General features: G+C 40.1%; 1 protein-coding gene and 1 pseudogene across 1 annotated transcript in view; one reads left to right on the top strand and one right to left on the bottom strand.

Moving 5' to 3' along the window:
* LOC148315981 (zinc finger SWIM domain-containing protein 8-like) overlaps positions 1–16,689 on the top strand; it is a 66,878-nt gene extending 50,189 nt beyond the window's left edge. Inside the window, exons 9-10 of the mRNA XM_088287124.1 lie at positions 14,512–14,690; positions 15,787–16,689. Of these exons, the coding sequence (XP_088143250.1) occupies positions 14,512–14,690; positions 15,787–15,990 (383 nt within the window). The 3' untranslated portion in view covers positions 15,991–16,689. The remainder of the gene's footprint in view (positions 1–14,511; positions 14,691–15,786) is intronic.
* On the bottom strand, positions 6,605–7,279 carry LOC148315982 (uncharacterized; annotated as a pseudogene).

Here is a 16,689-nt window from a genome sequence, read left to right as displayed (position 1 = left end):
GAATAATCTGGCAAGGCTAAGGCCGTACTAGATACCAAGGCCTGTTTTATTTCACAAAAAGCCTGCTCTGCTTCTGTGGTCCATTGCAAAGGTGAGGACATTTTTAAGTTATTGAGTGGTGCAACTATTTCTGCATAATTTGGATTCCACGTTCTACAATAATTTGTATGTCCCAAGATTGAAATCATCTGTTTTTTGGTTGATGGTTTAGGAGCATGCAAGACAGCCAACTTTCTGTCCTCTAAAATTGTTCTTCCTCTTTCACTTAAATTATGACCTAAATATTTAACTTGTTCTTTCCACAACTGTAATTTGTTTTTATTTACCTTGTGACCTTATTTAGCCAAATGACACAATAGCGCAACAGTGTCTTTTTTACAATTTTGCATGTCTGTTGAAGCTAATAAAATATCATCTACATATAACAAAATTTTGGCGGTTCGAATGTAGACATACTAGCTATCATGACTTGTGAATAAATTGTAGGGCTTTCACAGTATCCTTGTGGTAACTTAGTAAATGTTTATTTTTTGCCTTTAAATATAAACGCGAACCAATATTGACTATCTTTATGAATAGGAACTGAAAAAAATGTGTTGCTCACGTCTACTACCGTAAAGACCGCTGCGTCTGATCTCAATGAATTTAATAAAGTGTGTGGATCAGGGACACAGGGTGCCCTTTGTATTACGGCGGAATTTACGGCTTGTAGGTCTTGGACCATTCTCCATCCAACAGAGGGTGGAGCCTTTTTTACTGGAAAAATGGGTGCGTTACATGGAGAATCCGAACACTCAATTATTACCCCTGCATTTATCAATGATTCAATAACTGGTTGTATTCCTGCTAACTCATCTGGTTTTAATGGATATTGTTTAATGCAAGGTTGATATTCTGTTTTTGGTTTAATTTGTACGGGCTGCGCGCTTCTAATAAGTCCTACGTCAGACGGTAATGTTACCCATAGGCAATCTGGTACTCTTTTTAAACTGTCTTCCTCTTCCTTCGTCAAGAGGTAAAAACCTTCATTTTGTCACTTTTGATGAAGATGACGCCCTGCATTGACCTGTACCTTCCAAAACAATGCTTTTCTTGTCATTCCTTCCTTCGCGCTATGCTCTACCTGTTACTTTATCAGGTTTCCAATCATCTGCATTTATCAGGTTTCCAATCATCTGCATTTTTTCCCCTATGAACAAACCATCCCAATTCTCTCCATCCTAAATTGAAGGGTTTAAATAAAGATACGTGTGGCGATGTTATTCCCTTATGTGAGCGACTTAAATTATGTGGAAGTCTAACACCCGCGGCCGCCGTCCCCAGATTATCGGTATACAAATAATCGATCACTATTTTATCGGGTGTGTGTTTGTGTAATTCAGACTCATAATTAAGATCTGGCCCTGGAGTCTCTTTATTCCACATTGTTACATGGAGGGAGTTTTCCCTTATCTCATCTTGTACTTTTTTCACAAATTGTTTGTCTTGTTCTAGTAACTTTTTAGTGTCGGGTTCATTCGTTACGTGTAACAAATAATAAAAATATGGTTCTCCAACACTTTGCATCACGCGTAAATCCAATGTAAAATGTTATTTCATGTTTCCTTTTCACCGCCATATCTCCCCCGAACGTCGGTACTAATGCTAATCCCAATCTACACAACCCATCTCTTCCCAACAAATTTACAGGACAATTTGGAACTACCAGTATTGGTATTTTACACGATCCTCCTAAAGGGTCTCTTATCCAAACAGGGTGTGTTTCGGAAACTTCAGATAACTCTCCCTGAGCCGTCCTGACAAATACTTTGTTATTATTCATCAAAGCACCAGGAATAGATTCTTTACAAGCCGTTCTACATGCTCCTGTATCGCAAAGAAAGATTATTGTTTTTCCATTCACTATCAACTGTACTTCTGGTTTGGATTTAAAATATCTTGTAAATTTAATTAAATTTAATTCAACATCTTTCCTCTGTAATTTGTTCTTCTATCTCATTTTGTGGGATAGCTATATTTTCTAGTCAAGCATTATTTTTATCGTTGCGATTGTTACCAAAAATAATGTGAGGGCAATTATTCGCAATTATCTCTCCGCAACTTCAACAAGTGATATTTTTAGGACTCGTATAGCCACGTCCTCGATTTGTAGGACCTCCTCTGAATCTTCCTCCTCTGACTCTTCCTCGACCTCGTATTTGGTTAAAACCTCTATCTCGGTTTTGGAAATAAGTTTGACTTTCCCCGGTCTCAATAACAAATGTTTCTGCTTTTTTCTTCTTAGCTTGCAATACTCTCTCGGCATGGAGTGCTTGGTTAATGTATTGTTCTAGCGGACCTGTTGCTTTATCTACCCAATGTTTTTCAACCCATTGGTGAATGATGTGGTGCGCATTGGCGTGGAGGGCATTTTTTAATTGCTCCTCAAAAATGCTTCCTTCAGTGCGATCTTCAGCAATGCCGCTGTTTGCTTTGAAGCACGCAGTTAATCTTGCTCTATAATCGTCAAACGATTCTCTTTCCTTTTGTGTTACTCTTCCTATAGCCGTGTAATTAGCTCTTAATTTGAATTTTTCTCTAGTTCGCTCCATCAGTCCATGGGCGCGATGTGTGAGTTCTCGGCTATGATGGGCAAGAACAAGAACACTCTTTTGGTTCCCAATCTCCTCTAATGTTATGCCAATCACCTTTCAGAGCAGCCATCCAAATTTGTTGGACTTCGACTCCGTTTAAGTGGTAAGACCTTCTGAGGTCTTCCATTTGCTGCAAAAATTCAACATCGATCTTATGAGACGTAATACCTTCTACCGCCTTTTTAACATCGTCCTGAGTCCATGTTCGATGTACTAAAATTAATGGTGATGCATCATCAATGTTCGGGTAAGCAACTTCTATCATCGGAAAAGACTCTTGTATTTCGTCTTCCGATGGGGAGTGTTTTGGTGACTCCGGAGAAAACGTTTTTCCCATTGTTGTTGAAAATCCAACTCCTAAATTTCCCTTTCCTCGCGTGTGTATGTATGACTTTACCTACAGCAGATGTGGGTGATGGTGGAAAAGGAGAAGTAGGAGGTGGTGGGGTGTGCTCCTGCTGTTTATCTTTTTTAACCCCTACAGGACCTGTTTTGTTATCTTCTTTTTTCTGGAACATAATTTCATCCTCTTCCCCCTTATCTTTATTTATGGTCCGTTTTTTGGTTCTGTTATTTTTATCCAGTCTCCGTCTTAGTGCCATTGCTATCCAAAATTTTGTATCTTCTTATCCATCTTTATTCATTTTCCTTATATTATTTTTTCGTTTTATTCTTATTTTATCTTGTGATTCGGCTATTTTTTGTGTATTAAGCTGACCAGCGAATTCATATTTTATAATCCATGTGTTTAAATGTTTTATTTTGTCCGGACATTGGTTTTCTATAAATTTCCAGTCCTTACGCGTCAATTGTTGCTTTGGATCTTTTTTGTTCGCTTTTTTACTGTTTGATTTCCCCATGTTGGAAGTCAGTGGTTCACCTAGGGTGGCTAAACTGAACTCCAGTCCCCGAACAGGCTGACAATTACTCTGTCTCAGGTAATTCCCAAGCTTCTACCACAAGTGGCGGGGAATTCTTGCCTCTGCTTCCCAGACAGTTGTCAGGTAATTTTCCTGTTCCAAAATGCACACTTTTACATTTTCACTACGATTTTCAAACGCGCGTAGGACACACGTTGTCCGTTATCAGTTTTACAGACCATCTCTGTCTCTTCACGTAACATTGACTAGTATTCTTACAGTTTTACACAGTTTTAAAGACTTACTCTGTCTAGTCGTAGAGTCCACCCTCCTATATCCACGGAAATTAACTACTTATTCGCAGAGGAGTCCGCCCTCCTTTTTTCGCGGAATTTAACTACGTACTTTTAATGTGCACTCATTCATCTCAGTTAGTTCCTACCTCCCTTCAACCTTCAGTCTCCAGTAGCAGAGTCAAGGACCAGGTCCAAAACCGAAAATCTTCGTCGTGGCCACGATTGTCCCCAGTCGTCGGCTCCGCCCCTGGACACCTCCAGTATGTTGGGCTCACAGCTCGAAGGACCAATTTTATGTCAGGTTCGTCAATCAGACATAATACATTTTTAAAGTTTATCATACCCCTGGTCTTCCGTGCTGTCCCTTCTGGTTTAGTCGGATGGTGATCGAGCCGCGCGCGGGATGTTCTAGCGAGGCGGACCTCGAGATGAGGGTTTTAATACTAGTTGCTGTGCACAGTCTTCCTCCAGCCGTCACTGTTCCCTCCGCTCGATCCAGTCACCATCCAGCCTGAACTTTGAAATGTCACGGGGGAATCACATCAAATGTGGTGGAGCGACCCTTACCATGACAAGTAGGAAATTCAGAGACAAAATAGACACGGACACCAAGGGGCAAGAGTCTGGCAGCCAGGAGAGATGATACCCCAGTGATCGGGTCGGATCTCTGAAGCTTACTACACCCCCCTGGGCCTTTTATTGAGAATCACAAGTTAGATCACAATACAGGTGTACACAACAGTATCAATGGTATGTTTATTCTGGTCGGAGCTGTTGTTGATCCTGCTCACGTCCGCACTCCTTTCATGTTGATTTAAAGTTGTTGAGTCGCCTTAACCTGGGTGCAGGTGGCTGTTCCCAGAGTTGTTAGTTAATGTGTGAACCAAAATTAGCAAAAAAATTCTATGCCGTGTAGTTAATGTTGTGCAGTGTGATATTAAACTTCTCTTTATTACATTTGTTAATAATTGTTCCTATGTTATTTCTCTGTAGCCACTTCATAAGAATTTCTTTATTATTCTCGACATTCTTCTTTAGCATAGGTGCCGTCATGGTTGCAGCAGACTTCGACAAACATTCAGCACGATGTTGGTTGCGTCAGCTTCTCTCCTGCATTTCCACTCAAACTGCAAACACTCAAGCTTAGTCTAGTTCACTAGATTGCAACATGTTATATGCATTACATATTAAAATAAAGCTGTGTCACGGCAAATGTAGAATAACCTCTGAATATTATTCTCACACCAGAACAATCGAAAGTTGTGTCGTTTGCAAATAAGACACTTTTTAGAGTTTTTGAGACACAACAAATATCATTTATATACAATATAAATAATTTTGGGCCTCTCACAGACCCTGAGGAACCCCATGTGTAATCTGTAGTTGATTGGATTTTGTATTTTTAAACTGCACATACTGATCTATTTTCTAAATAACTTTTCATCCATTCATATGCTACACCTCTTATGCCATATCTCATTAATTTATTTCGTAATATACTATGATCTATAGTGTCAAAAGCTTTTTTTAGGTCGATGAAAATCACCACAGTGAACTCTTTGCTGTCTATGCTCGTTGCTATTTCTTCTACAAGTTCCATTACTGCCATTGAAGTGGTACGGTTTTCTCTGAAGCCATATTGTTGTTCATTTAAGAGCATATGTTTTTGGATAAAGTTATCAAGTCGATTTGAAAATAGTTTTTCTAAAATTTTTGAGAACTGTGGTAATAATGAAATTGGTCTATAATTGGTGAATAGGTGCCTGTCTCCATTTTTATAAATTGGGATGACTTTTGCTATTTTCATTTTGGATGGAAAGATACCAGATTACATATATAACTAAAGGGTTGCACTACATGTTCAATAATAGTTTTTACTAATGGCATATCAATATTATAACAATCGGCAGACTTTTTATTTTTTAATGATTTTACAATATTTAATACCTCACTCTCATTTACAGCACTAAGAAACATAGTGGAGGAGTTGTTTTTTATATAGTTATCTATTTCAAAGGTGTTCTTTGGTTTAGGAATTTCCTTTGCTAAGTTGCTGCCGATATTGACAAAATATTTATTAAATTTGTTTGCTATTTCTACAGTTTTTTCAAGAACTATATTTGTATCTTTTAGAAAGTATTCTGGATAGTCTATTTTTTTGGAACAATGTTTAATTGTGTGATTTAATATTTTCCACATTTCTTGTGTGTTGTTTTTATTTTGCTCTAACAATGTATGATAATGATCTCTCTTACTTGTTCTTATAATATTTACTAATTTGTTTTTATAAGTTTTATACTTTCGGCATCTTTTGTTCTCAGTTTGATGAATGTTCTGTATAAAATGGTTTTCTTTTTACATGCGTTCTCTATACCTTTTGTCATCCAAGACTTATCTAAGCCTTTATATTTCTTAGTTATTTTAATTAATGCCAGGATGGCCGAGTGGTCTAAGGCGCCGCGTTCCGGACCCAGCCTCCCCAGGAGGCCTGGGTTCGAATCTCGTGGCTGCCAGGATGGCCGAGTGGTCTAAGGCGCCGCGTTCAGGACCCAGTCTCCCCAGGAGGCCTGGGTTTGAATCTCGAATTTCCCCATTGTGGGACTAATAAAGGCATTATTATTATTATTATTATTATTATTAATGGAAAATATTTATTGTATAAGGAGATTATTATAGATTGAAATGCGTCATATGCAAGATTTGGATCATTGTTTGAATAAACTTGAATAAACAGATCAGTTTTGATTTTCGATGTCCAACTTAAAGGCAGCAATGGAACGCTGTGTTTTTGGTCTTATTTCTGATATTTGAGTTGTTACCTTTGTTTTTTTATCAAAATAATTGCAAAGACAGGAAGATGGTCACTTATGTCATTGATTAGAAGTCCATTTTGTATTTTACAGTCAATTTTATTTATAAATATATTCTCTATTAGTGTGGCTGTATCAACTGTTATTCTACTGGGTTTCGTAATTACAGAGAAAAGACCGTTGCTATACATTGTATTTATAAAATCTGTTGTTTTTTGGTGTCCGTTTGGGTTTAGCATGTTAATGTTCAAGTCACCACACATTATTCGTGTTTTTTTGTCATTTGAGTGACTAAGCATGTTCATTAATTCGTTGTTGAATAGGTCAATGCATGATCCTGGTGTCCTATAAATACAGCTTATGATGATATTTGAAACATTTTTTGTGTATATTTCAATAATTAAACATTCCATTGTGTTTGTCATGCGATCTATGATATTGCATCTAAGAGAATTATCCACATATATTGCAACATCCCCTCCCTTTCTATTCTCCCTATTTGTTGTAAATAATGTATATCCTTCCATATTCATGTCATTCATTTTTTTATTATCAAGCCAAGTTTCTGATATAGCAATTATTTAGAATTTGTTTAATTTAGTCAGATATTCTTTGATTTTAGTGAAGTTTCTACAGAGACTTCTACTATTTAAGTGTATAATTGAAAGTGTGTTAACCATTTATATATTTGTGCTAAATTGATCATTCATATAATATTCAGAATTTACTATGCTGTGACTATTGTTGTAATATTGGATGTCTGGGTCCAAGTTATTTTCAGGATCGGATCTCTGCATATTCAAAGGTTTTGAAGTCCATTTATATATATATATATATATATATATATATTTACTGTTGTAGTTGGGTCCTTCGTTGTTGATCAGGTGGTTCAGTTACAGTTCTGCGTGGTGGTGTAGTTGAGTATGCCGTGTTGGTGCGGGGGTGCACTATGAGTTTATCATGTCTTAGATATGCAATGTCCCCTCTGTCACGCGCAGCTTTTGTCAGGGAAGTTTCTATTAAAACAAGCCTGAACAAAATGAATCAACCAGCCAAGATTGTCTTTGTGTCTCGCGCGGAGCAGCCCCCTGCAGTCAGGGGCGAAGCTACTGCTTCCTGTTCCTGCAAGGCTTTTATTGTATCGCAGCAAAGCAATTTGAATATGCAACAAATACAAAATAAGAAACACCCCTCGCATAACGGTCAGTGTGACTTCAGTTTGCGTCCTTGGATCTCAGACACTTTTACTTCGTATCAGTCTGGAATGAGCGCCTGGCTTGTCTCTTTCTATCAGTACAGGCACTTCTGTTAACACTGGATAACAAGGGTACAATGTTCACTTGCAAATCAAATGACCTGTAAGCATAGTTTGAAACTTGGTAATATGACCTAATTTCTTTGACAGCTTTTAATTTCGGCAGAAGTTCTTTTCTTTTTTGACGCACAGCATCAGTGAAGTCCTCATTTATATAAATGTTAGATCCTTTTAAGTATTTAGCGCTCTGCAGTATTATCGTTCTATCTTTATATTTTTCAAACTTCACCACAACTGGCCTGGGTCTAATTCTACCAGGTTCAAATTTCCCAGTGTGGTGGGCTCTCTCCAGCTCAATATTTCTTTGGACCTGCAACTTTTCCCTGAAATTTGTTTGCATTTTCTCTTCCGTATCAGTCCATGTTTCTCCAGGTATCTCCTCGATTCCATCAATGACTCAATTTCTTTGTCTTATCTGGCCTTCTAAGTAGTCCATTTATCTGTTAATAGTATCATACTGTCACATTTTATAAATTTCTAGTTGCATGTTTTTACAGTGATCAGTTTGATTTGTTTGGGCTTTTTTAATGTCATCTACCTCGTTTTGAGTAAAGTGTATGCTTGTTCTTATTTCTTGGACTTCCTTGGTAATAGTGTCAAGTCGTGAATTGGTTGAGTCTATTATCATTTTCACAAATCCTTTAAAATGTTCATGCTGTTGTTGCATTAATGCTGTGAACATATCTGTTTGCTGTTGCAGTAGCTCGTTTACTTGCGTGAGTGTGATGTACTCCTCCTCTGGCTTTGCGTCCTGCTTGTGCTTTGGTGGCATGTTTATCGGCCTCGTTTCTTAGAGCTTGTTGGTGGATTTGTCGCTGTCGGTAGTGGTGTGGTTTGGATAGCCAATGGTGACGTCGGCTCGGTGGGCAGGCTCGGCTAGCTTATTCGGCGGACTGGTATCCCGGCAGATCAGGCTCAGCAAGCTGGCTCAGCTGGCAGATTCGGTAGACAGAATCGGTGGGATCGCTGGCGGGTTACTGTCTCTGACTGCCGTTGGTGGGCTCCCAAGCGGCTCGCCTTCGCCATCACCGTCAGCAGGCAGGCTCGCGTGTGGTCTCGGTGTTGCTAGCTCGCAGGCGGTGGGCTGTCGTCTTCGTCTTCGTCGCCGACTGCAGGCAGGAACGCTGTGGCGGGAACGTTGACAGGTCGCTTCTCCCGGCGCGGCCTGGCTATCGCTAGCTCGCCGGCAGCCTCGTGGTGGCTCGCTGACGGCAGGCTCGTTGTGGCGGGAACGTTGACAGATCGTTGTTGCTGTCGCTGACTGCCGGTGGGAGCGCGGGCGGCCAAGCAGTCGCTTGCTCGCTGACAGCTGCTAGCTATGGCTGCTAGCACAAGGCTCCCCTTGGCTCGCTAGCTGTCGCTCGTTGGCTGGTAAGGGAGCACCTGGCTCGCTCACGCTCACGCTGGATGGCTCGCAAACGCTGGATGGCAGCCTTGCGTAGGCGGGAACGTTTACAGATCGCAATTGCTGTTGCTGTCGCTGACTGCCAGGTGGGCACTCGGGCGGCCTCGTTGGCGGCTCGCTGTCGCCGTCACTGTCTGCAGGCAGGCTCGCTGAGGCAGGAACGTTGACAGATCGCTGTTGCTGTTGCTGACTGCCAGGCGGGCTGGCTCTCGGGCAGCCTCGTTGGCGGCTTGCCGTCGCTGTCTGCAGGCAGGGTCGCTGTGGCGGGATCGTCGACGGATCACTGTCGCCTTCGCTGACTGCCAGGCGGGCTGGCTCTCGGGCAGCCTCGTTGGCGGCTCGCTGTCGCCGTTGCTGTCTGCAGGCAGGGTCGCTGTGGCGGGATCGTTGACGAATCACTGTCGCCTTCGCTGACTGTTGGCGGGCTCGCTATGGCTGCTAGCACAAGGCTCCCTCTGGCTTGCTTGCTGTCGCTCGTTGGCTGGTAGGGAGCGCCTGGCTCGCTCACGCTCACGCTGGATGGCTCAACTTCTCACAGTGGAGCAATTGATTGCTTCAGAGAAGGCTGTGATCCAATTTTGTCAGAACAAGATTTGCTGAGGAATTAGCTTGAAGAAAGGTCAATGTGTAAAGAGGACGAGTCATCTCTACAAACTAAACCCAATCTTGGATGATGGTCTCATAAGGGTTGGTGGGCGACGTAGTAGAGCAGCTATGCCAACCGAAGCAAAGCATCCAGTTATTTTTGGTACAGACTTGCATATCTCAAGCTTACTTCTCAGACATGTCCATGAAGTCACAGGTCACAGTGGACGCAACCACATGCTTTCTTACCTGTAGCAAAAATATTGGATTCCTTGTGTTTGTGCTGCTATCAGAGAGGTTTATCAAGGTGTGTTACTTGTCAAAGATTGTCTGCTTTACCTGGACATCAGAAAATGGCAGACCTACCTCACAGCAGAAAAACTCCAGACGAGCCCCCGTTTAGTCGGGTTGGCTTGGACTGTTTTGGACCATTTGAAGTCAAGTGTGGGCGTACTATTGTTAAGCGATATGGTCTTATTTTTACATGTCTGGCAATACATCTTGAAGTTCTGTTCTCATTAGATACAGATTCCTTTATCAATGGACTCAGAAGATTTATTGCCAGACGAGGGCAAGTTCTGGAAATCCGTTCAGACAATGGTACAAATTTTGTTGGCACTGAACGTGAATTAAGAGAAGCCATTAACGAGTTTAACCACAACCTCATACATGATTTGCTGTCACAAAAGACAGTTAAATTGATTTTCAATACCCCAGCAGCGTCACACCATGGAGGTGCTTGGGAGAGATTGATCCGTTCAGTACGCAAAATTTTGAACTCAGTTTTGAAAACTCAATCCTTGGATGAGGAAGGCCTGATGACTGTGTTTTGCGAAGTGTTGTTAACAGCCGTCCCATCACAAAGGCATCTACAGATCCCAATGATTTTGAAGCGTTAACTCCTAATCATCTGCTACTACTCAAATCGCAGCCCTCATTACCACCTGGAATGTTTGATAAGGATGACATCTACGCTCGTTGCCGTTGGAAACAAGTACAATATATGTCGGACCTCTTTTGGAGGCAATGGTTGAAGGAGTACCTTCCAGGACTGTAAGAACGTCAGAAATGGAACCCTGCTCAAAGGAATTTTGTACCTGGAGATGTCGTAATGATTATGGATGTGATGGCGCCGCGAAATCCATGGATTACTGGAAGAGTTTTGGATATGATTTCGGACAAGAGTGGACTGGTGCGTACATTAAGGATTAAAACTAAATCAAGTATTTTCGATCGGCCAATTACAAAGTTCTGCCTTCTGCAGGGAGCAGATGAGCAGTGAAAATTTGGGATTATGGACACGAACTTTGGACATTGATTCATCATGAACACATCTGAATGAACTATAATTTTTGTCTGTTTTTTTTTTGTGATCGACATTTCTATACATACGTATATATATATATATATATATATATATATATATATATACATACATATATATACATATATATATACATATATATACATATATACATACATATATATACATATATACATACATATATATATATATACATACATATACATATATATATATACATATACATATATACATATATATATATACATATCTATATATATATATATACATATACATGTATACATATATATATACATATATATATATACGTATATATATATATATATATATATATATATATATATATATATATATATATATATGTGTAATCTCCGTACTGTTTGTCACTTTCTATTGTTCAGGCCATTTTTCAAATCCAATGGGTTGTGGTACGACTGCCACTACAAGTTCAAGATTGCACTTGCTTATATTTGTAAAAAAGTATCTATCCTTGAATGTATTTTATGAGCCGCTGAATAAAGTGTATTTTCCCTCTCCATTGGATGCATGTGTCTCCAAATATTTATCAGAGCCATCTCCTCCAAAGACAAAACCCATTCTTTTTCTGTTTAGACTCGTAGTATCACTTCTATGGCGCAGAGCTACATTTATGTCTCCCCCACAAATTACAATCCCTTCTGATTCCACGGCAAAGACACCAAATAGGAGTTTTAAAAAATTGCTTGTTGCGGCCTCTGTTGTGAAATGCGCATTATAAATAAAGTTGTATTGTATTGTATTTTCTCTCCCCCAGTTGGATGAATTTGCCTCAGGAAATAAGTCCACAAAGTTCCATTTAGATACATTACATATGAAGGAAATGTGAAATGGCCCCTTACAGTTGCTTCTCTGAACTGTTCTTCTCTTATTAGAAATTATTTTTCCTCCCTTGTACTTCTGATTCTATGTCAGACATGTCTTATTTCTTCCGGAATTGTTGTACTTCGTCCTTCATTCGCTGCGTTGACTCCACTTGTGCTTTCCCACCTCCAGCTCACAGCCACTCTGCTCTGTCCCTCATTCCAAAGCCGGATCAAAAATCTTGTGCCTTTGCATTGTGTTCATTCATCCTCGTCCTGGTTTTCAGTCTCGTATCCTCTCACTCTCAAGTTTCAGGCCGTCTCTTTGGTATCCTAGTACTTTTTCACAGCATCTGGCCAGTATATTTCCATTTTGGCGTGTGTGGTCTGAAATCTATTTCCTTCTTGTTTCAATCTTCTTTTGATTTTTGCATAAGTCTTTCATGTCTAAAAGACTTTAGTCGCATAATGATCAAAGAAGACTTATCTCCTATCTTTACCGCCTTATTTGTCCTATACTTTTTATACCTAATGTCGCTGATGGTGAAGTGGAACATCCACCTGACTTGTGTGCAGGCAGCGTGGGATCGGTTCCCACTCAGTCAAGGTGTCGTGTGACTGGCTGGCGACCTGTTCAGGGCGTGGTGCGCCTTTCGCCCGTAGTCAGCTGGGATAGGCTCCAGCACCCCCCGCGACCCTGTGCAGGATTAGCGGCGTGGATGATGACATGACGTTTTATATCTATGTTGTTCATTGGTTTCGACAATCTGGGAGTCCCTATTGGGCCAAGCTTTTTCGTCAGAACTCGTTGACACTGCTGGATATAAAGCTCTCTGCTTTCAGTCAATTCAAGTGATATTTTGAGCAGCTGCACCATTTAGTCACCAACCAAATCGACGTCTTTTTCCTTGTCCTCAGGGGACCCCGTAATTACAGACATTTTTCCTCCGTGACCAGCCTTCTCAAACAGTTTCTCTTGAAGCTAGCGTGACCACTTCAACGTCTCCCACGTCTGTCAGGTAGCGTGGCGTGGAGATTGAGGAAGAGGAGGACCCAAAAATGCAGGGAAGCTAGGCAGGAAAACTTAAATGGTATTTAATCAAAAGAAACATAAAAGTACAAATCAAATGGTGAGCAACAAAACGCAAGGACTTGACTTAACTGAATATGAAGCAGGGCAGGCAGGAGGAAAAACGGATGTGGTCACTGACATGGATATCTGACCAGAACAGCTGACGCGGACAATGCACCGACGAGAACTGAAAGAAAAACAGGGAACTCGATACAAACAAATTGACGAGACAACGAGGAGCACCTAGACAAGACACAGAGGGTTGGAAGGACCTGATTGGTTAACACAAGGGCTTGGGTAAACAAACACAGGTGGACACAATAGACTTGACGAGATAGATACAGGAACACAAGGCCAAAACATAAAAGTAAATACTAATGAAAAGTTGCACTTGCCACTCCTCCACTTCAACTATACATGCCTGTGCTGCTTCCATGTTAGCCGCTTGGGCCTATCGTTCTGTCTCCTTTTCTGAGCATTTGCGATCCATTTCTTAGCATTGTGTTGATTTCCCTCTTCATCTTCCCTTGGAACGTGAGCAGGTCTTCTCCGAAAACCTTCCTAAGTTATTTTATTTCTATTTTATAGGCAAAAAGCCCAGCTTTAAGTGCCTCTGTGAAGTTAGCCACTTCCACACTCTTGCTAGCGTCCGTTTCCCTGTCTAAGCCGTCAACTTATTCGATCTCCATTTCGTGTTTTTCCTCTTGTTTGTTCTTTCTCTTGTTTTCTTGATAATGTTAATTTTTTGCCTTTTGGCAGAAAGAAACTTTTCTCTACCGACTCAGAGGAGCTTGCCAACCGTATGTTTGCTCACTCTGCCATCTTGAATCCTTCTGTGACTTTTTAAGACCTAATCTTGATGTTGCAGTGGTGGATCAAGTGATCTCTATTTTCAACTCAACTCATCTTTATTTTTATAGCGCATTCAAAACAGCTGCAGCTGTAACAAAGTGCTTTACAGAACACGACAAAATACGTCAATCATAACCCCAAAAATATTTTTTCATTTTGATATTAGTTTTTTTGTTTGAAGCGGTTATGTACAGTAGATGACATACTGCCGTCTTCTTCATGTTTACATTTTTGTGACCATTAAAAAAGACTGATGTGATGTCATTTAAAACGCATTATGGAATGCTTGGATTTTTTACTTTTTAAACATGATTGATTGCAGTCATTAACAAACCCATCAACTGATTCGTATATAAGAAATAACTGATAAGAGAAAATGAAAGCACTCAAAAAGCTAATGTTCATAGCAATGTCAATCAGTAGTTAAGGCAGTTTTCTGCGGAGCAAAGGATTATAGTTATTTACATTTAAAAATAAAAAAACACACTTTTTCACCTTTTTTCAAATTCTCTTTTGTCAGGAGTCAACTTTGTGTACCAATTCTGTATGGGGGTGGCTAAAGGTGTCCTGAGTCCATTTGTTCTCCAAGAGATCATCATGGAGGCTCTTCAGAGACTGAGCCCTGCTCAAATTCACACCCACCTCCGAACACCTGCCTTCCACCAACTTGTTCAGCGCTGCCAACAGTCCTACCTGCAGGTATGACACATTCATAAACAAATTAATATCCACAGGATTTTTCTCAGTTTTGCTAAATACATACTATTTTAAGTTATGATCATTTGTAACAAATACGGCACTGAGATCCAATAAGACTAGTCAGTGTTCATTCTTATGTAATTTAGTACTTTAATGTCAACGTTTTTTTGTCCTGTGATGAGTTTGGAATCCTGATTCCAATTGATCAAACAGTGTTTGAGTTCAAGATTTTGCTGAATTGATTAACAAACATCTATGTCGACAAAGGGGAAGATTTGAGATGGGTCAATAATTTACTAACAAGGAGACAGCCAGCGTTCTCTTTTTAAAAGGGGGTTTTCAGGGGTTTAGGAAACTTGCCTGACTGAAGGGAACTGTTGATTATTTGCTATTACTCAGAACAGATTTCACCACAGTTTGGGAAAAGTCTGATGGTATTGAATCAAGACAGCAAGTTTGAAGGTTTTGACTGGTGAACCAATTGTGTCAATGTTTTTTGAGCCGCCCATCCATCCATCCAATCCATTATCTGTTCTGCTTCTCCTTGTCACGGGGGTACCAGAGCCGATACCATCTGTCTTCGGGCAGTAGGCGGTGTACACCCTGAAACTGGTTGCCAGCCAATCGCAAGGCAGACAAAGTTGAACAACCATCGACTCTCACACTCACACCTTGGGACAATTTTGAGTGTTCAATCAACCTACCATGCATGTTCTGTTTTTTTTTTTATGTGGGAGGAAACCTACACGGGCACGGCTAGAACATGCAAACTCCACACAAGAAGGCCGGAATCTGTTTTTTGATCCACTGTGTCCAATTCTGACAATGTTTCTTCTGATGGATTGTTCAATTTCACTAAAGTAGCAGGCAAATTCATTGCATTTTTCTGTGGAGAGGAGTTGGATTTTTTTTTTAAATTATTTTTACGCTTGTGGCCTAATGTCGATAGAGTTAAACCACTTTTACATTTCGGACAAGGAATGTAGTTAACAGATTCTTAATCATATTTGTGATTTGGGAGAGGTGGGTTATCTATGAATTGTTAGATTCCATGAAATCCTCCAAAACAATCACCCTTTCTACGATTTCTTTGCAGTATATCCATCACAGACTCATCCACTTAACACCAGCTGACTATGATGACTTTGTCACCATCATCCGCAGTGCCAGACCTGCTTTCTGTCTCACCCCGGTGGGTGTTATGCAGTTAAACGATGTACTTCAAAACCTGAAGCGAGGCAAACAAACTAAGGAGCTATGGCAACGCATTTCCCTGGAGATGGCAACATTTTCACCCTGAATATATGGGTCTGGGGGAATATATTGAGCGCCACGACTGCTGGGCTGAGCCCAGCTGAAATCTTGCTTCTATTCCAACAACACTCCCAGTAATACAAGTAAACACATCACACAGGTCCTCTACAAGTTCCTGTTTTCTGTGTCTGACTGTAATTAAATTTGAATGTAATATTGATTTTTTTTTCATTTCCATAGAAAGATTATTAAGTGGAAGCTTGGCCTGTTTATGGTGTTTTGTTGTTGTCAATAAAATGACTGGGTTCGCCCTGTTTTGCAATCAAGAACATTGAATTGCTGCACAACACAAAGCATGTATGAATCTCACTTGCAAAATAATGTTATTTTAATTTCATTTTTTGGGGAGTTATTGGAGACACCCTGTATATATGCTTTATGATGGACAGTAACAACTGGATGATGTGAGTCCTTTGTCACTAAACACTAACAATAGAGCTGCATGGTATCAATTGACACAGTCTTGACAAAATGTAATGAGAAAACCAAAAATAGTTTGTTTTCACCAAAGGTGAAAATTCCTCAGCATTAAGTACAGGCTACATATTAAAACTCTGTATTGAAAATGTCATGTGAAATGCAAAGATAGTGTGTATCCTCATTTTAGTTAATTACATAGTTTCTGTTTATATTGGTGTCATGACAATGCTTCTGTAAATAAAAGAAAAGGTCCCCATTTGAGGAA

This window comes from Idiotropiscis lumnitzeri, unplaced genomic scaffold (assembly GCF_059441095.1).
Source record: "Idiotropiscis lumnitzeri isolate Australia: NSW breed Sydney's pygmy pipehorse unplaced genomic scaffold, RoL_Ilum_1.0 HiC_scaffold_27, whole genome shotgun sequence".
NCBI lineage: Eukaryota > Metazoa > Chordata > Actinopteri > Syngnathiformes > Syngnathidae > Idiotropiscis > Idiotropiscis lumnitzeri.
The sequence above is the reverse complement of the archived record's forward strand: the minus strand, read 5'-3'. Positions and strand labels throughout refer to the sequence as shown.